This window comes from Bubalus kerabau, chromosome 16 (genome assembly GCF_029407905.1).
Source record: "Bubalus kerabau isolate K-KA32 ecotype Philippines breed swamp buffalo chromosome 16, PCC_UOA_SB_1v2, whole genome shotgun sequence".
In the NCBI taxonomy this organism is placed as follows: domain Eukaryota; kingdom Metazoa; phylum Chordata; class Mammalia; order Artiodactyla; family Bovidae; genus Bubalus; species Bubalus kerabau.
The window spans coordinates 76387728-76410040 of record NC_073639.1 but is presented as its reverse complement, the minus strand read 5'-3'; the positions used below and the strand labels follow the sequence as shown (position 1 = coordinate 76410040).

General features: G+C 63.5%; 2 protein-coding genes across 3 annotated transcripts in view; one reads left to right on the top strand and one right to left on the bottom strand.

Moving 5' to 3' along the window:
- Nucleotides 1–14524, top strand: part of PI4KA (phosphatidylinositol 4-kinase alpha) — a 58944-nt gene extending 44420 nt beyond the window's left edge. For both annotated transcript variants that reach the window (XM_055549797.1, XM_055549796.1), the window contains exons 33-55: nucleotides 3483–3641; nucleotides 3836–3987; nucleotides 4074–4181; nucleotides 4258–4385; nucleotides 5057–5176; nucleotides 5261–5340; nucleotides 5647–5840; nucleotides 6395–6485; nucleotides 6747–6914; nucleotides 7081–7134; nucleotides 8464–8584; nucleotides 8758–8887; nucleotides 9480–9550; nucleotides 10473–10545; nucleotides 10680–10750; nucleotides 11462–11571; nucleotides 11714–11818; nucleotides 11893–12018; nucleotides 12184–12304; nucleotides 12445–12604; nucleotides 12998–13087; nucleotides 13417–13500; nucleotides 14169–14524. In XM_055549797.1, the coding sequence (XP_055405772.1) occupies nucleotides 3483–3641; nucleotides 3836–3987; nucleotides 4074–4181; nucleotides 4258–4385; nucleotides 5057–5176; nucleotides 5261–5340; nucleotides 5647–5840; nucleotides 6395–6485; nucleotides 6747–6914; nucleotides 7081–7134; nucleotides 8464–8584; nucleotides 8758–8887; nucleotides 9480–9550; nucleotides 10473–10545; nucleotides 10680–10750; nucleotides 11462–11571; nucleotides 11714–11818; nucleotides 11893–12018; nucleotides 12184–12304; nucleotides 12445–12604; nucleotides 12998–13087; nucleotides 13417–13500; nucleotides 14169–14220 (2568 nt within the window). In that variant the 3' untranslated portion in view covers nucleotides 14221–14524. The remainder of the gene's footprint in view (nucleotides 1–3482; nucleotides 3642–3835; nucleotides 3988–4073; nucleotides 4182–4257; nucleotides 4386–5056; nucleotides 5177–5260; nucleotides 5341–5646; nucleotides 5841–6394; nucleotides 6486–6746; nucleotides 6915–7080; nucleotides 7135–8463; nucleotides 8585–8757; nucleotides 8888–9479; nucleotides 9551–10472; nucleotides 10546–10679; nucleotides 10751–11461; nucleotides 11572–11713; nucleotides 11819–11892; nucleotides 12019–12183; nucleotides 12305–12444; nucleotides 12605–12997; nucleotides 13088–13416; nucleotides 13501–14168) is intronic.
- A 3661-nt stretch (nucleotides 14525–18185) lies between these two features.
- TMEM191C (transmembrane protein 191C) lies at nucleotides 18186–20532 on the bottom strand. The gene is made up of 10 exons (XM_055550695.1): nucleotides 20378–20532; nucleotides 20152–20275; nucleotides 19724–19774; nucleotides 19488–19565; nucleotides 19341–19397; nucleotides 19158–19217; nucleotides 18964–19028; nucleotides 18798–18870; nucleotides 18483–18520; nucleotides 18186–18390 (listed from the first exon to the last, which is right to left on the bottom strand). Exons 1-10 carry the CDS (start codon nucleotides 20530–20532, stop codon nucleotides 18186–18188), a joined length of 906 nt encoding a protein of 301 aa, XP_055406670.1.
- Nucleotides 20533–22313: the final 1781 nt, after the last annotated feature.

Genomic DNA, 22313 nt, shown 5'->3' with positions numbered 1-22313 from the left:
ACCCCATTTTCCCCGTCTCCTCACTTGGGCTCTGGGGATGCTCGTCTCGGACCTCGAGACAGTGGCTGTGCCCGCGGACACCGGCATTCCCGTGGGCCGCTTTCCCCGTCTCACACTCCGGCCCACTTCAGGGGGCTCCATGCGGTGTCCCCGGGCGTCCTCCTGCCTTACGCGTGCTGTCGGTAAACCACTTTTAGTGTTAAGTTTTATTTCAGGTATTATAATTCTCAGACCTAGGGTTCCTATTTCTTTCTTATGCTTTGTATTTCTTTGCTGACAAATCTGTTTACCTCTTCTATCTTTTCCTGTGAGTCTTTGAACATATTTGTAATGATCACTTGATAATTCTTGCCTGCTTGGTTAGCTCTAGCATCAGGGTCATCTGTGCTGAAGTTGGCGCCTGTGGACCCGCACGCCCACGGGGCCTGGAGGGCGGGGGCTCCGCCTTGTGTCCGGGGGCTCAGTGAAGGCCACGCCCCGAGGGCGGAGGCTTGGCAGAGAAGGGTGGCGCTTCCTGGGTTACACGCACCCTCACGTTCCGCCCTCACTTTCTTATTTTTTCACCAAAACTAGGAGAGGGCTTAGGGAAGGGTTTTTCTGCCCAGCGCTTTGCTTTTCATTTGGGGTCTGTGAGACTCCAGCCTGCCTCCTGCCGTCACCGGTCACTAGGCTGGCTCGAGGTCTCGGCCTTGGTAGGACCGTCCGCCACTTATGGCAGACTTCACACTGGCCCCGGGCGTGCCAGGGAAACACCACCTGTGGAGAGCCGCTCCTGGCGCGCTCTCTGCCCACTGCCCTCGACCGCCCCCCGGTCCCACGCTGGTTCCTGTCCTCTGGCCCTTGCTGCCGGCTCAGGGCTGCCGGCCGGCTGTCGCCCGCCGCGCCTCCACAGGGAGCTGAGGGCCGGGCCCGGCCACGCCTCAGCAGAGAGGGGCCGCACCCTTTATTGCTGTGTCTTCAGTTTCTGGACTTTGCTGTTACCAGGCAGCATGTGCTGTTACAGAGGGCATGAAGGTGGGCAGACAGATCAGCTGCAGCCCTAACTCGGAGGCGAGCCCTGCCGGCTTCCTGCCATCTTTTTTGGGTTCATGGGAAGATAAAACGCGAGCAGCCTTGTTGACCTCGTGCAGCACAGGGATCTGGGCCTTAGTGCCACTGAGGTGGGAGGGAATTCTGGCCCCTGGTTCAAGTGCACGGGCCCAGCCTGGCCCCACCGCCCCCTGGCTGTAAATGCCCAGAAAGAAGCCTCACTGCACGGCAAGCCTTAGCAGATGCTGTCAGGTCGACCTTTTACCTCTAAGGCATCTTCAGAACCTGACCACCTCCCTGCCCTGAAAGAAGTCAGTTCAGTTCACTCGCTCTGTTACGTCCAGCTCTTTGCAACCCCTTGGACTGCAGCACGCCAGGCTTCTTTGTCCATCAACAACTCCCAGAGCTTGCTTGAACTCGGGTCCATCAAGTTGGTGATGCCATCCAACCATCTCATCCTCTGTCGTCCCCTTCTCCTCCTGCCCTCAGTCTTTCCCAGCATCAGGGTCTTTTCCCATGAGTCACCTCTTCGCATCCAGTGGCCTAAGTATTGGAGTTTCAGCTTCAGCATCAGTCCTTCCAATGAATATTCAGGACTGATTTCCTTTAGGATGGACGGATTGGATCTCCTTGCTGTCCAAGGGACTCTCTAGAGTCTTCTCCAACACCACAGTTCAAAAGCATCAATTCTTCGGCTCTCAGCTTTCTTTGTGGTCCAACTCTGGTGTCCATACATGACTACTGGAAAAACCGTAAGCTTTGACTAGGCAACCTTTGTTGGCAAAGTAATGTCTCTGCTTTTGAATATGCTGTCTAGATTGGTTGTAGCTTTTCTTCCAAGGAGTAAGCGTCTTTTAATTTCATGGCTGCAGTCACCATCTGCAGTGATTTGGGAGCTCAAGAAAAGAAAGTCTGTCACTGTTTCCATTGTTTCCCCATCTGTTTGCCATGAAGTGATGGGACCAGATGCCATGATCTTAGTTTTTTGAATGTTGAATTTTAAGCCAGCTTTTTCACTCTCCTCTTCACTTTCATCAGGAGGCTCTTTAGTTCTTCTTCAATTTCTGCCATAAGGGTGGTGTCATCTGCATATCTAAGGTTATTGATATTTCTCCCAGCAATCTTGATTCTAGCTTGTGCTTCATCTAGCCTGGCATTTCATATGATGTACTCTGCATATAAGTCAAGTATGCCAGTATACATCCTTGACATACTCCTTTACCAATTTTGGAACCACTCCATTGTTCCATGTCCGGTTCTAACTGTTGCTTCTTGACCAGCATACGGGTTTCTCAGGAGGCAGGTAAGATGGTCTGGTATTCCCATCTCTTTAAGAATTTTCCAGTTTGTTGTGATCCACACAAAGGCTTTGGCATAGTCAGTGAAGCAGATGTTTTTCTGGAATTCTCTTGCTTTCTCGATGATCCAGCGGATGTTGGCGATTTGATCTCTGGTTCCTCTGCCTTTTCTAAATCCAACTTGAACATCTGAAAGTTCTCAGTTCATGTGCTGTTGAAGCCTGGCTTGGAGAATTTTGAGCATTACTTTACTAGCGTGTTGAGATGAGTGCAGTTGTGCGGTAGTTTGAGCATTCTTTGGCATTGCCCTTCTTCAGGATTGGAATGAAAACTGACCTTTTCCAGTCCTGTGGCCACTGTTGAGTTTTCCAAATTTGCTGGCATATTGAGTGCAGCACTTTCACAGTATCATCTTTTAGGATTTGAAACAGCTCAACTGGAATTCCATCACCTCCACTAGCTTTGTAGTGCTACTTCCTTAGGCCCACGTGACTTCACACTCTAGGATGTCTGGCTCTAGGTGAGTGATCACACCATCGTGATTATCTGGGTCGTGAAGATCTTTTTTGTACAGTTCTTCTGTGTATTCTTGCCAGCTCTTCTTAATACCTTCTGCTTCTGTTAGGTCCATAGCATTTCTGTCCTGTATTTTGCCCATCTTTGCATGAAATGTTCCCTTGGTATCTCTGATTTTCCTGAAGAGATCTCTAGTCTTTCCCATTCTATTATTTTTCTCTATCTCTTTGCATTTGGAAGGAGTTGCTGCCCTCCAAACCACACCTTGGTGGTGGGGACTCAGGCTCCACTTGGCCCCCACAGCTCTTCCCAGGTCTGGTTTGGGGCATGAAGGTGTCGTCGTGGGTCCATGGGGTGGAGGTGGCACTGGGTTCTGGAGGCCCTGAGCAGGTGGTGCGGTCACATGTGGGCGTCGGGAAGCGGGACACACGTCCGGCTGTGGTCCTGGAGGGGCGTGTGGTGAAAGGCGGCCCGAGGTGGGGTCATCACGGGACCGTGGTGTTTCATTTTTCTTCATACTTCCTCAGTTTTCTTAGTTTCCAGCGAGCATATACTCCTTTTATAATTAAAAACCAACAAGAAAACACAGCAGGCGCCTTACTGTGCCTCACAGAGGTGCTGACGGCCGGGCTCTTGCAGTTCATGCGGGAGATGGCGGGGGCCTGGCAGATGACCGTGGAGCAGAAGTTCGGCCTGTTCTCTGCGGAGATGAAGGAAGCAGACCCCCTGGCCGCATCAGAAGCCAGTCAGCCCAAACCGTGTGCCCCCGAGGTGACCCCTCACTACATCTGGATCGACGTACGTGCCCCCCAGGCTCCTCCCACTCTCCCCCAGGCTTGGGGGGCTACCCCGGGGCTCCAGGTTGAAGATGCCCCTCCGGGAGGGGGCGGTGCTGGCCCCCCTCTCCCCCAGACCCCCACCCCCTGCCTCGCAGACCCCACCTGCCCTCCGGCAGGTCCCACAGGCAGCGTGTTCCCCCCTACCCCGCCCAGTTCCTGGTGCAGCGCTTTGAGATTGCCAAGTACTGCAGCTCCGACCAGGTGGAGATCTTCTGCAGCCTCCTGCAGCGCTCCCTGTCCCTGAGCATCGGAGGCACCGCGGGCAGCATGAACCGGCATGTGGCGGCCATCGGGCCCCGCTTCAAGTGAGGGCCGGGGCTCCCGGGGGGGCTCGCAGGCAGGCCCCGAGCTACGGCAGGGGAGACGGAGCACTGACCTGCCCCCCTTGTAGGCTGCTGACCCTCGGCCTGTCCCTGCTGCACGCGGACGTGCTGCCCAACGCCACCATCCGCAACGTGCTCCGCGAGAAGATCTACTCCACCGCCTTTGACTACTTCAGGTGCCCCCCGCACCCGCCCCGGGCTGGGTCCCCCCGCCCTGCGCCTGCTCTCACCCCGGTCCCTGCCCGTCTGCAGCTGCCCCCCGAGGTTCCCGACCCAGGGGGAGAAGAGGCTGCGTGAGGACATCAGCGTGATGATCAAGTTCTGGACCGCAATGTTCTCAGACAAGAAGTACCTGACCGCCAGCCAGCTTGTTCCCCCAGGTACGCCGGCCCGCTCACCCCTCCCCTGCTGCGCTCTGGGCGAAGAGTGAGGGCAGGGCCCTCGGGCCAAACGGACGCCCTCGGCCTAGCTTCCCAGTGCCAGGCTGTCCATGGGCGCCCCGCACACCCATCAGTCCAGCCTGGGCTGAGGCCGGTGGGCCACGAGGGCCAAGGCATGGTGCACTGTCGCCTGGCGGGGCGGTGCTGTCGGGAGCCACTCTAACACAAGTGGCGTGGGGCGACCCGCGGTCAGGCCTCAGCAGCCCCACCAGGCGGCCTGCCCTTGCCTCAGCAGCTGGGGCCCCAGGGTCTGTGCACAGACCCACCAGGCGGCCTGCCACAGGACAGCGGACGGCAACCACAGCGCGTGTCCCAGTGGCTTCTGACTCCTCTTGGAGCAGGGCCGGCGGCCCCGTGTCTGCCCCGGGGCCCCCGTGTGGGAGCACACCTGGGGCAGGTGCCCCGTGGCTGCTACGGGCGGAGCTCCCGCTGCTCTGCTTTGGGCTCGGGGAGCACCGCACGCTGTAGGAAGCTTGTGCTGCAGCGGTCCACCTGAGTTCCCAGGTGCCTGGCTCTCTGTGAAGCCGTCTCCCCCGTCTGCGCCCCCGTGGCTGCCTCGTCCATGCGGAAGGTCCAGGTGCCTTGTTCTGGAATGCTGTGTCTGCCCGCAGACAACCAGGACACCCGGAGCAACCTGGACATCGCGGTCGGCTCTCGCCAGCAGGCCACGCAGGGCTGGATCAACACGTACCCGCTGTCCAGCGGCATGTCCACCATCTCCAAGAAGTCGGGTCGGTGGGGCTTTTCCCCTGGGTCCCTCGGGTCCTCGGGGTCGTGGAGCGCCTCTGAGGGAGCCCTGTGTCCCCCCGCCCCAGGCATGTCCAAGAAGACCAACCGGGGCTCTCAGCTGCACAAGTATTACATGAAACGCCGGACGCTGCTGCTCTCGCTGCTGGTGAGGCCCTGTGGGCCCGAGCGGGGTGGGCAGCGGGCGCAGAGGCACAGCCGTGTCCTCGTCTGTCCTGCTTCTGGTGAGGCCCTGCAGGCCCGAGTGGGGCGGGCGGCGGGGCGCAGAGGCACAGCCGTGTCCCCGTCTGTCCCGCTGCTGGTGAGGCCCCACGGGCCCAAGCGGGGCGGGCGGTGGGGCGCAGAGGCACAGCCGTGTCCCCATCTGTCGCGCTGCTGGTGAGGCCCCACCGGGCCCGAGCGGGGCGGGCGGTGGGGGTGCAGAGGCACAGCCGTGTCCCTGTCTGTCCCCCAGGCCACCGAGATCGAGCGCCTCATCACCTGGTACAACCCGCTGTCCGCCCCGGAGCTGGAGCTGGACCAGGCTGGGGAGAGCAGTGTGGCCAACTGGAGGTCCAAGTACATCAGCCTGAGCGAGAAGCAGTGGAAGGACAATGTGAACCTTGCCTGGAGCATCTCGCCCCACCTGGCCGTGCAGCTGCCAGCCAGGTGCGCTCCAGCCCCCGCCCGAGGCCAGCACCCCACAGCCCCAGGCCCGTCTTGTTCGGCCAGGAAAGGGAACAGCTGTGGTACCTCCCGGGGCGGCCTCGGGCGGCAGCGCCTGTGCTGTGAGCTCTCCCGGTGGCTCTGGCCGGCGGGAGCGGAGGGGGCTGAGTCCTCGCAGACCCCCGCCCTGTGTGCCTGTGTCCGGGGTGCCTGTCTTCCCCTGAGCCCACGCTGCCTGCTCGGTGCTTCCTCCCATGGGCGCCACGTCCACGCGGGGCAGGACCACGGGCTGACTGCTCACCTGCGTGCTCCCACCCGCTGCGGTGCCCTCTGGCCCCCGGGCTGCTTGGGGCCTGGCCAAGGGAGGTGCGATCCTTGAAAGGGGACAGGCAGACCCTTCCTGCCCCAGGGCCCTCTGTCCCAGGTCACCGCTGGTCACACCGAACCCGCCAGAAGCCAGGGTGCTCAGACGCTGCTGGGCGCGGGCCTTGTCCCTCAGTCCCGGGCTCCCCGGCCCTGTCCTCAGCGTCTGCCCCCCACACCCTCTGCACCTGTAGGTTCAAGAACACGGAGGCCATCGGCAACGAGGTGACACGTCTGGTGCGCCTGGACCCGGGGGCCGTGAGTGACATCCCGGAAGCCATCAAGGTAGGGGGCAGGCGGTGGGCCAGGGCAGGAACGCAGACTCTGAACCGCCTCCGGGGCGCCTGGAGGAGCGTGGCCGAAGCCCTGAGCTCAGTGGGGCCTGAGTGTCGCTTTCCCGCGCTTCCCGCCCTCCGGACGGGGCGTTTACTGTAGAAAACGGCTGAGGTGCTTCGCCCAGGTTGAGGTTGTGCTGGTGGACAGAACGCGTCAACTATCGTTAGGAACGCTTCTCAGGACCCCCCCCCGACTCCCTCCTCTCTCCAGTTCCTGGTCACCTGGCACACCATCGACGCCGATGCCCCCGAGCTCAGCCATGTGCTGTGCTGGGCGCCTGCGGACCCACCCACGGGCCTGTCCTACTTCTCCAGCATGTACCCGCCGCACCCCCTCACGGCACAGTACGGGGTCAAGGTCCTGCGGTCCTTTCCGCCGGTGAGCCCTGCTGCCGGGTGGGCCTCGGGGCTGCCCCACTGCGGTGGGGCGGGGGGCACTCGGGGACACACCATGGGGGCAGCCTGGTGGAGGATGAGGCTGGTCCAGGCGGGTGGGCTCCTGGGACCCCCACCCTGGAGTCACAGCTGCACCCCACCCCCCACAGGACGCCATCCTGTTCTACATCCCCCAGATTGTGCAGGCGCTCAGGTATGACAAGGTAAGTCTGCGCCAGCCCCGAGGGCCAGGCGGGCAGGGGCACAGAGCTAGGACCTGAGCCCGAACTCTCACCCCACTGTGTGCTCATCCAGCACCTGAGGCCCAGGCCTGCCGTGCAGGGTGGGCAGCCTGGCCCGGGACCTGTCTTCTGGAAGGGGGTCTCTGCAGGCCCTGACTCCCATGCCCGGCTCTCCGTCTCCTGGGAGGAGAGGCCGGGTGTGCTAGTGAGCTGGGGCCACCCTGGAGGAGTCCACGGGCTCAGAACTTCAACAAGCCTGGAAGCTGGATGTCTGGGGCCCAAGTGGGGCGGGCTGGTTCCCTGAGGCCCCTCTCCTTGCCATGAGACGGGGTCACTGCCCTGTGTCTTTCCATGTCTGTGTCTCGATCTCTTCTGAGGACATGAGTCAGCTTAGATGAGGCCCCCACTGATCTCACATAACTTCACCAGCTCTTCAAAGGCCCATCTCCAGCCATCTCCAAACACTGAGGGCCTTCAGCGAGCGCAGGGCTTCAGCATGTGCACAGGGGACAGGGCAGTTCAGCCACGAGCGTGGGCACGCCCCGAAGGGGCTTGGACAGACAGCACCCACGGGGTGACCACGGCCCGGAGCCCCCACTGCCCCTGCCATGCCCGGTGCCTCCCCAGGCCTGCGCCTGTGGGCACCAGCAACTGCCCTCTGGGCCTGGCCCACACAGCCCCCGCCCCGGCCCAGGGTCCCCACACCACCCCATCCTGGCCAAGCCCCAGCCCTGCACTGGAGGTCGCGTGTTGACGGTTCAACTTCCGATCTGTTTGCTGAGTTAGAATTGGGTTTTTTGAAGTTTGACCTTTTTGGGAAGCCCACCCACCAAGTCAAGGACATCCGACCAGGGAATGCTTTACCAGGCCGTGGGGGAGGGGCACCAGATGGGGGCAGAGACGGCTGCGGGGAAGGAGAGGCTGCCCCCCAGGAGTCTTCCAGAAAGGCCAGTGCCTTCGTAACCTAGACTGGGGACCCACCCTGAGCTGGGCATGACGGGGGAGGAGAGGTCACGGGTGGGCAGGGGCCACGGTGCACAACGACCAGCTTGTAGGGTTTTCTGGGACCCACCGCCCCTGGGCAGCTCACAGGGTGGCGGTGGAAGCCCAGCTGCCCACATCTCACGCTCGACAGCAGCAGAGCTGGGCTAGAGTCCGGGGAGGCGGGGGTAAGGCTGCACGTGCCTGCACGAGTTGGGATGTGGTGGCCGCAGGCTGACGTGCCGGCCCCGCGGCCCGAGGCAGCTGCTCACAGCCCGCGCGGGGCCTCGCAGGGGGCCGGGCCAGGCTGACCGCAGCCTCACCCTGTAGATGGGCTACGTGCGGGAGTACATCCTGTGGGCCGCCTCCCAGTCCCAGCTGCTGGCGCACCAGTTCATCTGGAACATGAAGACCAACATCTACGTGGACGAAGAGGGCCACCAGAAGGATCGTGAGTGCTGGCCCCCATGAGGGCCCCCGCCCAGGTCGTCCCCTCCACTCCCGCCTCGGGCCCTGGCCCTGCAGCTCCGTCCCACAGCTCCCTGGGCGGCCACCCCGCACGTCTTCTGGGTGGGGTCCACAGAGACGGCCCCGGGCCTGGGCTCAGCCGCAACGTCTCTGCAGCCGACATCGGTGACCTCCTGGAGCAGCTGGTGGAGGAGATCACGGGCTCCCTCTCCGGCCCGGCCAAGGACTTCTACCAGCGGGAGTTCGACTTTTTCAACAAGATCACCAATGTGTCGGCCATCATCAAGTAAGCGCACCTCCTCCAGGCCCCACGTGGGCGAGCTGCCCCGGAGGCGGCGTGCACACGGCCCCATCCCCTGCCCCGCGGCCAGCGCGCGGAGCAGCCGGCTGGGCGTCTGCCTGCCCGTCCCGGGCTCCCGCGGGCCCGCAGGTGCGCAGGAGGCCCGTGTTAGTTTGGCGTCAGGCCTAAGGCCACTGCTCTGGAGGCTCCGAGGGGCCCAGCAGTGTTAGGCAGCCAGACCCCGCGGCCGCCCTGGGGCCCTGTCTCGATTCACCCCCCTGGTGCACCTTCACGCGGGGCAGACGCCGACCTCAGACGCCCTGGCCCCACGTTTGTGCGGGACGGGCCCTGGGCTTGAGGAGCCTGGCCCCCTCTGTCCCAGAGCTCCGGCTCCTGCCCAGTCACCCCGTCCTCGCCTGGCTGTTGGGGTGGGCTCCCTGGGCCGCCCTTTGCACGTGAGGGTGCAGTTCCACGTCAGCCCCTCATCTTCGGGCATAGAGGTCTGGGGGCCGTTAGAGGCCACGCAGGGCAGCGGCCCTCAGAGAGGAGGGCCTGCCCCCAGAAATATGAAGGTCAGCGTCTGTGTCCTGGTCCCCAGGCCCTACCCCAAAGGCGACGAGAGGAAGAAGGCCTGCCTGTCGGCCTTGTCTGAAGTGAAGGTGCAGCCTGGTGAGCAGGGTGGAGCCTGGTGGGCAGAGGGTGTGCGGGCCCTGGGTGCCTGGCATCCTCCAGAACCTGTCCAGGCCAGCAGTCACTTGTGGGCCTGCTGGCTGCAGCTGTTTTCTGAAGGCCAAGCCCTGTCCCCAGCAGCTGTGGTTCTAGAAGGTTCCCGAGCTCCAGGGTAGCAGAGGCAGTGGGCGTGGGAAGGGGCGTCCGCGGTGTGCTGGGGCCCATGGGACGAGGGCCCGTGCCCCGCCCTGGTGCTGCTGGTTGGCAGGACGGAGCCCGGATGTCGCCACACAGCTCTCCATTATTCACTGCCGCACATGCTCTCTCTTCACACTCTGGCCCTGCCCGCGTGCCCAGGCCTGCTCCACGGTGGGCACCAGCCCCAGGGGGGCCTCTCCCGACCACGCTGAGCCCCACCCAGCCTCTGAGAGGACTCCTGCTGCTGGGACACATCCCAGAGGCCCTGGGGAGCCAGCTGGCTGCAGGGCAGAGCAGAGCTGGGCTGTCAGCGAGGCTGGGCTGGTGAGGGAGGAGGCAGGGGACCACATGGTCCCTGGGCCAGCGCCTCCGTCAGGACCCCACCTGGGGGGCTCTGGAACTGCAGCCCCAGACCAGGCTTGGGTGTTCTCTTGTCTTGACCCGTGCAGACAGGCTGAGCTGGGGTCAGGCAGGCGGGGCCGGGGCTCCTCTGTGTCCTGTGGTGGGGCACCCAGGAAGCTGAGGGTTCAGGCGTCCCCTCGGAGATGTGTCTCTAGGGGTGGACCCAGAGAAATAGCAGCCAAGGAGGGCGGGCGTCCAGGCCCCAGCACCACCCTGTCTGCCCGGGGCCGGCCTACGTGCTGGACGGCGGCATGTTCTCCTGCGTCCCGCCCACGCCTGTGATGTCCCTCCCACACCCGTGACGTCCCTCCGTCCCTCGCAGGCTGCTACCTGCCCAGCAACCCCGAGGCCATTGTGCTGGACATCGACTACAAGTCTGGGACACCCATGCAGAGGTGCGACTCCCTGGCTGCCCCTCGCAGGCCCCCTCCCCCGTCACCCGCGCCCCCTCCCCTGTCCCTTGCACCCCCTTCCCCGTCCCTCACGCCCCCTCCCCCGTCACCCGCGCCCCCTCTCTCTTGTCTTCTAGTGCCGCCAAGGCTCCGTATCTGGCGAAGTTCAAGGTGAAACGCTGCGGGGTTAGTGAGCTTGAGAAGGAAGGTCAGTGCCTCGTCCCCTGTAGCCTGGGGTCCCTGTGAACAGTGATGGATCAGTGTGGCCCCTCGGCCGGGGTCAGCGGGCATGCGTGCGGTAACGGGCCCGGGAGGGCGGGTCTGCTTGCCCGCAGTGTGAGCGCCCACGGGCAGGCCGGCTTCCACGGCAGGAGTCGACTGTCCTGGTGCTGAGCCTGGAGTGTCGGGAGGCTGCGCTCCCTCCTGGCAGGTCCTGCGCCTCCGCCCAGCACAGGGCCTGGTTGGTCCTCGGCCATGGACTGTCAGTGCGGCCTCTGCCTCGGCCCGAGTCCCCGCTATTCCGTCTCTGGGAAGGCACGACCGCTGGTCAGGGCCACGCTAACCACCTTTTGTGCGCGGTCACACTCCTCAGTCCCGGCGGTGTGGGCTAGAGAGGACACCAGCCAGGGTGTGGCCCCGGCTCCTGCTGGGCACCCCTTCATGGGGCCCAGCCCTGACAGTGCCCCCTAGTCCTCGCTCTGGCGAGAGGGGGCTCTATCTTCAGCTGTTCTCAGGAAGAAACGCGGCCCTGTGGCCCCACCCACTGACCCGGGTGTCTGCCAGGCCCTCATTAGCCCCCCTCGGGCTTTGCAGGCATGATCCCTAAGGTTCTTAGGGTTCCTTCAGGCACGTGACCAGGGCGCCCCCAGACCCCCACAGGGCCGCTGCCCCCAGACCCCCACAGGGCCTCTCCCTGCAGGCCTGCGGTGCCGCTCAGACCCCGAGGAGGAGGGCAGCATGCAGGAGGCCGACGGCCAGAAGATCTCCTGGCAGGCGGCCATCTTCAAAGTGGGGGACGACTGCCGGCAGGTAGGGCCCCAGCCAGGCAGGAGGGCGGTGCGGCCGGCTGGGGCCCTCTCCACGGCTCCCGGTGCGCCTCCCGGCCTCACAGAAACGTGAACCTTTGCTTCCCCGTGGCTGCCCACCACCACCCTGTGTCTCCACCTCACAGGACATGCTGGCCCTGCAGATCATCGACCTCTTCAAAAACATCTTCCAGCTGGTCGGCCTGGACCTCTTCGTCTTCCCGTACCGGGTGGTGGCCACCGCCCCCGGGGTAAGTGTCCCTAGCAGGAGCCCTGCGGCCTCTCGGCCCGCCCCGCGGCCTGCAGCCTGGCCCTTCCTCCCTAGTGCGGCGTCATCGAGTGCATCCCCGACTGCACCTCCCGGGACCAGCTGGGCCGCCAGACCGACTTCGGCATGTACGACTACTTCACGCGCCAGTACGGGGACGAGTCCACACTGGCCTTCCAGCAGGTGGGCACCCGGCGTCCTGGGTCCTCGTCTGGGTCCGCCCGGGCGGCCATGACCTTCCTTGGGACCCGCGAAGCCCAGGGTGGGCCCCAGAAGGCCGACTTCTGGAGTGGGGGTCCGCCCCGCCCCCGAGCTGGTGCGCGGGCCCTGAGCCGCTGTCCTCCGCAGGCGCGCTACAACTTCATCCGCAGCATGGCCGCCTACAGCCTCCTCCTGTTCCTGCTGCAGATCAAGGACCGGCACAACGGCAACATCATGCTGGACAAGAAGGGCCACCTCATCCACATCGGTGGGCGGGGCAGGGGCAGGGGCGGGGGCGGTCCTTCCACGTCCTCCACATGGGGGCGGAGCGGGGCCGGAGGCGGGGCTCTCTCCCTCCGCCCTGGCCTACAGCTGACCCCAGCACCGTGGCTTTTCGGGGCTTTGCAGATTTCGGCTTCATGTTCGAAAGCTCCCCGGGCGGCAACCTCGGCTGGGAGCCGGACATCAAGCTGACGGACGAGATGGTGATGATCATGGGGGGCAAGATGGAGGCCACGCCCTTTAAGTGGTTCATGGAGATGTGTGTCCGTGGCTACCTGGCTGTGCGGTGAGCCTCGCGGTCCAGATGAGGGAGGGTGGGTCCCCTGCTGGGCCCACGCATCCAGGCTCCCCTCCCCTCAGGTCATCTCAGACCTTGGGGGGTGGGGGGCGGGTTTGGGGTTTGGAGGGGCGTGTGCAGGAGGTCCCTGAGGCCTGGCTCCAGTCACATCTGCCATCTCTGCCGGAGCGCCTCACTCTGGGCGTTGGTGCCCCACGTCTGCACCTCCCAGGCTCGGCCTTGCCTCCAGTCAGTCCAAGTGCCCTCCTTGCCTTTCTTCCTGAGCCAGAGCCCGTGGTTTCCGACGCCACATGGCTAAGGCCACAGAGCAGTGTGGTAACACCCGGGCAGGGCCCATGCCCAGGCTGGACTCTGCTCACCTCCCTCCCTGCCTCTCCCCAGGCCCTACATGGACGCTGTGGTCTCTCTGGTCACCCTCATGCTGGACACGGGCCTGCCCTGCTTCCGTGGCCAGACAATCAAGCTCCTCAAGTAGGTCCTGGGCAGACACTGGGGTGGCTGTCCCCCTGAGACAGGGCCCATCACCCAGGCCAGGTGCTGCCCTGGGACGCCCAGACCGCCTGTGTACGAGGCACCCTGGTTTCTGTGGCCACGGAGGGGATGTGCCTGCCACCCCGTTTCTTAGGGGACATCGAGGCCAAGCCCCCTGCCCATCCTACCCCTGCTGCCGGTCCCATGGTTGGGAGCTGCTGGAAGGGGGCCCAAACCCTTGAGGCCAGCTGGGAACCATGGCCCCACAGGACGCCAGACTACATCCACGCGAGGAGGGCGGCAGCCCTGACGTGGCCCTTCCCCCACAGGCACAGGTTCAGCCCCAACATGACGGAGCGAGAGGCCGCGAACTTCATCCTGAAGGTCATTCAGAACTGCTTCCTCAGCAACAGGCAAGCCCCCGGCCCTGCCCTCGCCTCCCATGTCCCCCACCCGGTGTTCAGGGGGCGCTGAGTGGGGCCACGCCTGGGCCAGGTGACAGGACGCACTGCCCTGAGACGCCCGGCCCGGTGGGGTGGGTGAGGAGCTTCGGGTGCTGCGGGGGCTGTGACCTGAGGGGCCCGGCCTCAGTGACACTCGGGGGGACAGGTTCCCGGGGCTGTGACGTCGGAGGTGGCCTGGAGGTTTCCAGGTTGAACAACGGGGTGGCCCACGGGGGTCGGAGAACTGGCGTTAGTGGGTCCAGGGCGTGTGGCCTGGGCTTGCCACGTGCTCTTGGCGGCCAGGGAGCAGAGGGGGGAGCGGCTCGGCCCAGTGGGGGGGCCTGGTGGGCAGCACGGGGGTGGTGGCTCTGCCCTGTGCTGGGCGCGGGCGCACAGACCCCCAGCCTGGGCTCAGCTCCTAGGACAGGAGGCAGCCAGCTGGGGAAAGGCGTCTGCCCGAGCCTACGTTAGGCACCCACGAGCGAGGAGATGGGGGAGAGCCCAGAGCTGCCAGGGAGGGAGCACGGGTCCCAGCGGGCGAGGCGCTGGTGGGGCAGAGGTCCGCGGTTGGGCCCTGAGCCTCCGGGGCAGCTCAGAGGGGTTGGCCCCTCACAGCACCCCTTGCCCTGCGCCCACAGGAGCCGGACCTACGACATGATCCAGTACTATCAGAACGACATCCCCTACTGAGGGCGGGGCGGCCGCAATCAAGCTCTGCAGGTGCGCAGGCCGCCTCTTCATCCGAGGGACAGATGGGCCAGAGGTGCCCCTGCCAAGCCGGAGACTCACGGTCCCAGGTGCCGCCCGCGTGGCCAGAAGGACAATCAGAGCCAGTCTCTACATGGGCACAGGCTCTTCCTGCACTGGACACATTCCCCCCCCGTCCTATCTCAGAGGTACAGGGAGCATGTTTTAAGGCATAAAAATCAGAAAAGTGGTATTTAACCAATGTGAGCAAAATAAAAACAAAAGCACTGCTGTGCTGGAAGCTGGTTTACTCTGGATCCTAAGTGCACGTTTAGCCGGGGGCGGGCAGCAGGGGGCTCAGGGCCGCCCCTGGTACCCCGACTGTGAGCTGCACAGAGTCGGCAGCACGGCGCCCACGGAGCCAAAGCACCTGGGCTCTCCCTGCCGGCGCGGGGCCAGCGGCCGTCCCTTCCTGGCCTTGCCTCTGCCGTGTCCGTCTCCAGCATCTTCGGGTCGCTCTGCTCCGCAACCACACTGTCCTCCCGCACTGACCCCCTGCCCCCACGGCCCCCATCCCACCCCCACGACCCTCCAAAGACCTGAAACTTAAAGAAACGATAAAACACCTAGAAATGAGTCGCCCGAAAGGCTGGTACATAGCGTGTGAGACAGAGGTGAAGGGAAGGTGCGTGGGGGAGAGGACAGGCACCTAGAGGGGCATAAAGAAACGGGGAGCGGGCTGGGACCCCGGAGCCGGCACAGGATGCGCTCAGCTGCAGGAAGATAGAGGCAGCCGGTGGGGAGGCAGCGGCTCTGCCAGGCGCGGGGCTAACCCAGGAAGGGAGGCCATCGCGGGGGCAGCCACACAGCCGAGGCACCGGCCCACTGCATCACTAGTTCTGTGACGTGTCCACGGGCTGAGCCCCCGCTAGGAGGCAGGCGTTCTAAACGTGGATGAAACGTGAGGCCCGATTACATCGACAAGAGATGCTCTTTAAATACAGTCACAGACCTGATGCGAAAGGAGGGGAGGAGAGATTCCCCATCAGCACGCGCACGTGTGCTTCTGAAGCAAAACTTGACAGAATTCAGGGGAGAAATAGACCAACAGAGCTGGAGACTCACAACACCCTTCTCTGCACAAGTGACGGGCAGGCAAGAAAGCCAGTGGGCAGAGGACAGCGGCACGCACCCGCCTGGCAGCACGCAGCGGTTCCGTGCAGTGGTGAGGAAGCAACAAGAGAGCTGGAGGAGCCCTCCACGTTTATAAGTTGGACGGTGGAGCTGGAACACCAGACAAAATACATGTAAAAGCTGAGATGACCTGAGGCAGAGGCTTTCAGGCTGTGTCTGGGGAGGTGGGTAGAGAGGAGTCCGTTCAAATAAGAAGCGAACCAGAATACAGGGTGTAACTTCCAGAAGCAGCCAACGGGAGACTGGGAGCGGTGGGCAGGGGGAGACAGGAGGTACAGGATGAACACTCCGTAAAACAGATCCACTCACCGCAGATCTGATGTCCACATCACGTGGAAAGGAAGCCTGTCACACTGGCTTTAAAATGAAAGTCAGCTGAATGCCATGAACAAGATGGTGGCGATATGGCAAACTGTACATTTTTAAAAGTCAGAAATAAATGCTTTTAACAATGGTGGGGAGAAAGTCTAAACCCAAGAGCTGACAAGCAAATAGATCTCTTTAGAGACTGAAAACGAAATTTAAAATGTTAAAGGCAATCAAGTTCGTCTTCCAATAACATAGTTAACAAAAGACCAACCCAAGAGCCCCACGCCTCAGGGAGGGGCTCCACGCTCAGGACGGGTGTGCTCCAGCAGCACTTGCTGACGCGAGTGCAAAAGAGCCCGCCGTCCCTGAAGATGCCGCGCTGACAGCAGCCCTCCCCGGCCGTCACCCCCGCTCAGCGCTGGCCCTGGGCCTCGCCAGGCTAGTCAGGGGAGGAAGCTGCAAGGATCGGAAAGAGCAGCGACTCAGAAATGGCTTGTGGACACAAAAATCCGAAACAACCTGGGTCTGTTCTACAGCCGAGGTTCAGGCACAGGTTAATACACACAAGTCAACTGTGTGTGTACTCACAGCAACAAAAGGAGTCAGAGCAGCACCATCCACAGTCGCATCCCCAGTCACAGGCACAGCCAGAAAAAGAAAAAGCAAATGACACGAACAGTTTGCAGGAAATGCCCCTGGCCCTTAAATATAAGAAATACCCACCCCCCGCCTTGATTATAAGGTAAATGCAAATTAAAACCACCCTGAAGTGCCCTTGCTCACCCATCAGACCCACCATCCACGAGGCGGCGAGGGGGTCCTATCCCGTGGAGGGGGGCCTCTAACAGCCATCCAACCCCCCAACGCCCCGCGCCAGTGACCCGGGGCCTCTTAAAATAGCATGTATGTGGTCACCCCTGGCTCACAACCCCACTCTGAGGAACTGATCTCACATTCTCTGGCAAAATACAAAAGACGTTTGCAGAAGGCTGCCCGCAGAGGACACGTGGGGACCCACCCCTGTCACCATGGTGGCTGCAGCATAAGTGAACAGAGAGGGCCTGGGGGCCACAGAGGTCGTGTGCCTCGCTGTGCTCACCAGGAAGGGGGAGAGATGCCACGCAGTCCACTTACTATGGGGAAGAAAAGTCCATCTTAAAAATCAAGTGTCTTCCACAGAAGTGGGGGAGACAGGGTGGAGGGCATGGGGGTAAAAGCTCAAGTTCCCTTGTCTTACAGATGAGACTGTGATTACAGAAAGTAGAGAATGCAATGCCTGAAAACAGCAGAAAAACCACCCCCATTAGGATGGCTGTTATTTAAAAAGAAGCAAAGAACCCAGCAAACTAAACTAGAGGACGTGGGGATGCCAGCCCCCACCTGCACTGCTGACGGGACACTGTTCAGCAGTTCCTCAAACAACTAAACAAGCACCCTTTGACCCAGCAAGTCCACTCGTAGGTAAATACCCAAAAGAAGCAAAGAAGCGAAAGCCGGCCCCAGCAGTGAAATCCAAGAGTCGTAACCACCGGGCACCACTGAGGAAGTCCCTCGTTGCAGAATTACTCACTGTAACCAGGGTGGGACGGCACACAGGGCCATCTGGGGGTGACCGTACACGAACAGTCACAGAAGGAGGAGGAGTTAGAACAGCACGGCCTCCAGACGAAAGAGTAACTTAGGACTCAACCCGCCATTCTTAAATTGTGCACAGAAGTACAAACACAAGTTTATCCCCAAAACACTACATGTGCAATTCAATCAACGAGAAAAGAACTGTTTAAAGACCGGAGCAAAAACACACGCATGTGTGCACAGGACGTACAAAAGTTTCACTACCGAAAAAAAGTAAAACAGAGCAAGTGTTTGCATCAGACGAAGTGAAACTCGAGTTCCCCCTCCATTAAGCAGGATAGTTCACAGAAATAGACAAGGCTAGACAAGATCGCAGTGAGGAACGCTCACGGCCCCCGCCGCCTGGACGCCGGAGAGGCCGCGGACCAGAGGGAGGACGCCTGCGCCCCCAACAAGGGACCCACCGGGGACGAGGGTCGCCGCGGGACTGAGTAACCAGCGCGCGGACGCGGGACACGGAGCTCCGCGGAGACCCGCCGGCCAGCGCCGCGGGCTGGATTTGCCGGAGGCGACAGCGGGTTGAGTCATGATTCCGACCCCTCCGGAGTGGGCGGACGGGCTGGGGGAACGGAGGGGTCGGACGGAACCGAGGGCAGGGCGGAGGGACCAAGGTCCACCCGGGGGCGGGGGGGCGGCGCCTCCTGGCGGGAGGACACAAGACATCCCTGCCCCGCGTCCCCGGGTTTCTCGCCGCCACCCCCAAGCCCCCTCCCCTCCCCTTTCCCTCTTCCATCACCCTCCCGTCTCCCCCCGCCCCACACCCCCCCAGTCCGGCGCCCAGAAACCACTCCGGAAACTTGGGTGCGGGCGGCCGCGGCCGGCGTGATGCGCTAGGCGGGCAGCAGTCCGCGCGCACGCAGCTGCAGCAGCGGGGCCAGCGTGTAGCGCAGGCGGCGCAGGGCGGCGTCCGAGCCCGGGCGCGCAAGGCCGCGGCGCAGGGCCGAGGGGTTCACCAGTGTCAGATAGAGCAGCGGCAGCGCCATGACGCCCAGCGGCAGCAGCAGCAGCGTCTGCAGCGCGCCCAGCGCCCACAGCCTGCGGACCGACCACGCACCGGCAGATGGGCGCTGGCGGCGCGGGGCGCGCCCCAGGCCCCAGCCCCGAGCCCGCTCCAGCCGCCCGCTCACCTGAAGCCCGTCGCACCCGCGCCGAACAGCCGCTTCTCCTACGGAGACAAGAGAACAACTTCCTGCCGGACGCCGCGGACGGGGCGGGACCCTGGGGTGCGAGGCTCATGGGGGCGTGGCACCACGGGGTGGGCTCCCACGCGGGCGCGGTTCTTGAGTGGGCAGCCCCATGATGCTTGTGGTCCCCAGTGGGGTTGGTATGGCGAGGTGGGTCCCTGGTGGGGTCAGGGGGTCCCTGATGGGGTGACCCCCCGTGTGCGGGGGGCGGTCCCGCGGGGCAGGTCTCGGCTCCAGCCCGCCCCCGCCAGGGCTCACACAGTCCGCCTTGGCCACCTCTTCCATGAGCGAGCCCGCGCAGTCCTGCCCCCGGCGGGGCTGTGAGTCGCACCTGCCGGGAAAGGCAGGAGGATGGGCCCTTCGCCTGGCCCGCAGTCGCGCTCCCCCCACAACTCCCGACACCCGACAGTGTTAACCCCCTTACGGCTCCGGGCCGCCCCGCGAGCTGTCGAGTGCAGCCGCCGCCTCCATCACCTTCCCCTGCAACTCCTGGAGCGGGTGGTGGGAGTGAGGCCTCACACGCGGGAAGACTTGGGTAGGGCGGGGACAGGCTGCCGCGGCTCCGGGGAAGGGCGGAGCGGAGGCCGCGGCGGGGTCGCAGGCGGAGAGGGGCGGCACCTGCAAGACTCCGCTCTGCTCCTGGAAGCTGGCCCAGGCCTCATCCATCCTCCGTGCGCCCTGACACGAGGGGAACCCTGGTTAGACGGCGTAGGGGGGACTCGGCCCTCCCCACCGTTCTGCACCTGTCCAGCCACACGCACACCCCAAGCCGGCCCTCCCGAGACCCCGGCTCTACCGCACCTGCCGCAGGGCCTCCGCCTGCATGGTGTGCTTGGCCTCCACCAGCTCCAGTTGTTTCTTCCAGAGAATCCAGGGAAAGTCGCGCTTGACCCCGCCCCACCGCCCCGCCCACGCCCGAAGCCCCGCCCCATAGCCCCGCCCGAGCACCTGCAGGGCCGCCAGTTGCGTCCCGAGCTGCTGCTCCGCCCGCTGCTGGCTCAGTTGCTCTCCTCCGTAGTAGAAGAGCTGGGGGTGGGGCTTGTGAGGGCCGGGCAGGCGGGGATGCTAGGGCCGGGGACTATCCTGGGAGGCGGGGCAGGGAGGGGCGGGGCAGGGCGAGGGCGGGGACTGGGGCGAGGCAGCCCCGGGGGAAGCGGGAGACAGAGGCCGTCTCCGGAAGGTACCTGGCTTGACAGCTCCTCCCACTGCTCCTGCAGCTGTCGGTTCTGCTGCTCCTGGACGGGGTCGAGGGGAAGATCCAGGCCTCTCCGAGGTCCCCGCCCCAGCGCTTGCCCCGCCCCCGCTGCCGGCTCCGCCCCATCTCAGGTCCCTCCCTCTCCACTGCCCCCACCCACCGAGGTCCCACCGCCCCCTACCCACTCGCAGGCTCCGCCCCGCCACAGGCCCCGCCCCACCAGGGCTCCGCCCCATTCTGCGTCCCTCCCCTCCACTGCCCTGCCCACCCGGAGGTCTCGCCTAGCCTAGGTCCCGCCCTCTCGCGGCCTCGCCCCGTCCAAGGCCCCACCCCGCCCAGGCCCCTCCCTTTCCACTGCCCCGTCCATCTAGAGGTCCCGCCCCTCGCGGGCCCCGCCCCGCCAGGGCCCCGCCCCACCAGGTCCCGCTGGCGCTGCTCCGCCGCCTCCAGCAGCCCGCGCGCCCGGTCCGCGCGCTCCCGCGCCGCCTCGCGCGCCTCCCCACGCAGGGCCCGCGCCGCCTGGCTCCGCCGACGCTGCAGGCTGCGGAGGGGAAACTGAGGCTCCGCTGCCGAGGCCGCGTCCACACGCCGCCCGCCCCCTCGCGGTGCCCACACGCCGGGCGGGGGGAGGAGCTGCCCGCACCCGCGCTCGCGCTCGCTCAGGTCCTGCAGACGCGCGGTGAGGCTCTCGCTCTCGGCCTCCAGCCCGCGCACCAGCTCCTCCAGCTCCTGCTTCCGCAGCCGCCCGTCGCGGTTGTCCTTCTGCAGCTGCAGCAGCAGCTCCTGAGCCTCGGCCATGGCCTGGCTCTGCCCGCGGCCGCCGCCGGGCCCGCGTCACAATGGACCGAGCGCGGAGCGCTTTGGAACCGCGCGCACCGCCGGATGCTCGCGTCTGAAGCGGAGGGTGAGGCCGGCACGTTCCCGCCCGCTGCCGGGGGCACTGTGGCCCGGGCAGCCTCTGGTGGGAAAGATGGGGTTCCGTAAACAAGTTTCCTGTCTCTGGACCCAGTGATCCCCTCCTGGGAAAGCCAGAGAAAGACAAATGCCATATGCTGTCACATATGCAATCTAGGAAGTGACATACGTGAACCTATCATGAACATTCACGGAACACACCTGTGGTTGCCAAGGGGACGAGTGGGGGAGGGAGGGACTGGGGGTTTGAGGTTAGCAGAGGTAAGCTGTTACAGGATGGATAAACAACGAGGTCCTACCTTATAGCACAGGGACCTATATTCACTATCCTTATACACCATCATGGAAAAGAATATGAATAAGATTGTATATACATGTATAACAGAGTCACTTTGCTGTACGCAGAGATAAACGCAACACTGTAAATCAACTATACTTCAGTAACATTTCTCTAAAAAGTTCCTCCTCCCGCTCCTTCTTGCCTGCACAAGCCCATCCTTGAGCCGCTTTCCCAGGGTCTTATTCTTCAGGGTTCCAGGCTGTCCTTCCCCTGCCCCAGACGGAAAGCAGGACTGGTCTAAACCCACAGTGGCTTTTAGCTCCCTCGTAGGATCGCCTGGAAAATCCCATGGACGAAGGAGCCTGGCAGGCTGCAGTCCATGGGGTCGCAAAGAGTCAGACACGACTGAGCGACTTCCCTTTCTCTTTTCACTTTCATGCATTGGAGAAGGAAATGCAACCCACTCCAGTGTTCTTGCCTGGAGAATCCCAGGGACGGGGGAGCCTGGTGGGCTGCCATCTATGGGGTCGCACAGAGTCGGACACGACTAAAGCGACTTAGCAGCAGCAGGATTCTGCCAGTGAGATTCAGGGGCAGAGGTCAGCTGGATGTGGGTTTCTGGCAGGTGTGCCCCACTATTAAGGCAGAGAGGCCCTGAGGTGGGTGTTGAGATGGGGGGAACTGGGCACCACTGATGCTGCGCCCACCCAGGGTCCTGCCCCCACCGCGCCGCCTGGTCCACCGGGATGGAGCCTTGTCAGTCTGTGCTGGTGGACGTGTTGGCGTGAGCGCCCCCGAGCTCTGCACCTCAGGTTCTGCATCTGTCAGGTGGAGCTACCTCCCCCCACCCCACCCCAGGTTGCTTTTCTGCAACTTCCAAGGGTGAGCTAAAGGGCACCTTGACCCCTCCCCACCCCTGGTCTTTAGGAGGAGAGCCTCCACGGGGAAAGACTGGGGCAGACAAAGCCTCCGGGGAAATGCAAGCCACTGCCTGGGCGGTGGGGCCCGGGGGCGGCAGGAGCCATGGCAACAGACCCCCAGCCAGTGCTCCTGCCCTTTGCTCCCAGCAGACCCGAGGACAGAAACACCTGCCTGCCTTCCCACCCTGCCCGCTGGCCCGGCTCTGCCCCTCCCCCAAGGACTCAGGTTCAAGGTCCTCCTCTGGGGCCTCCCTGCCCACCCGGGGGCCCCCACCGAGGGGCACAGCCCAGGAAGCGGGTGGTGCAGGGCTCCCCACCCTGTCTTTAGGACTGAGTCCAGCAGCTGCACACTCCGTGCACCGTCAGCTGAGGACTGTGTGGGATGCCAGGGACTCAGTAAGTGTCTGATTGGAGAAAGAATTAGTGAATCAGCATAAAGCCCAGGCCTGTGGGGTTTTGTTTTT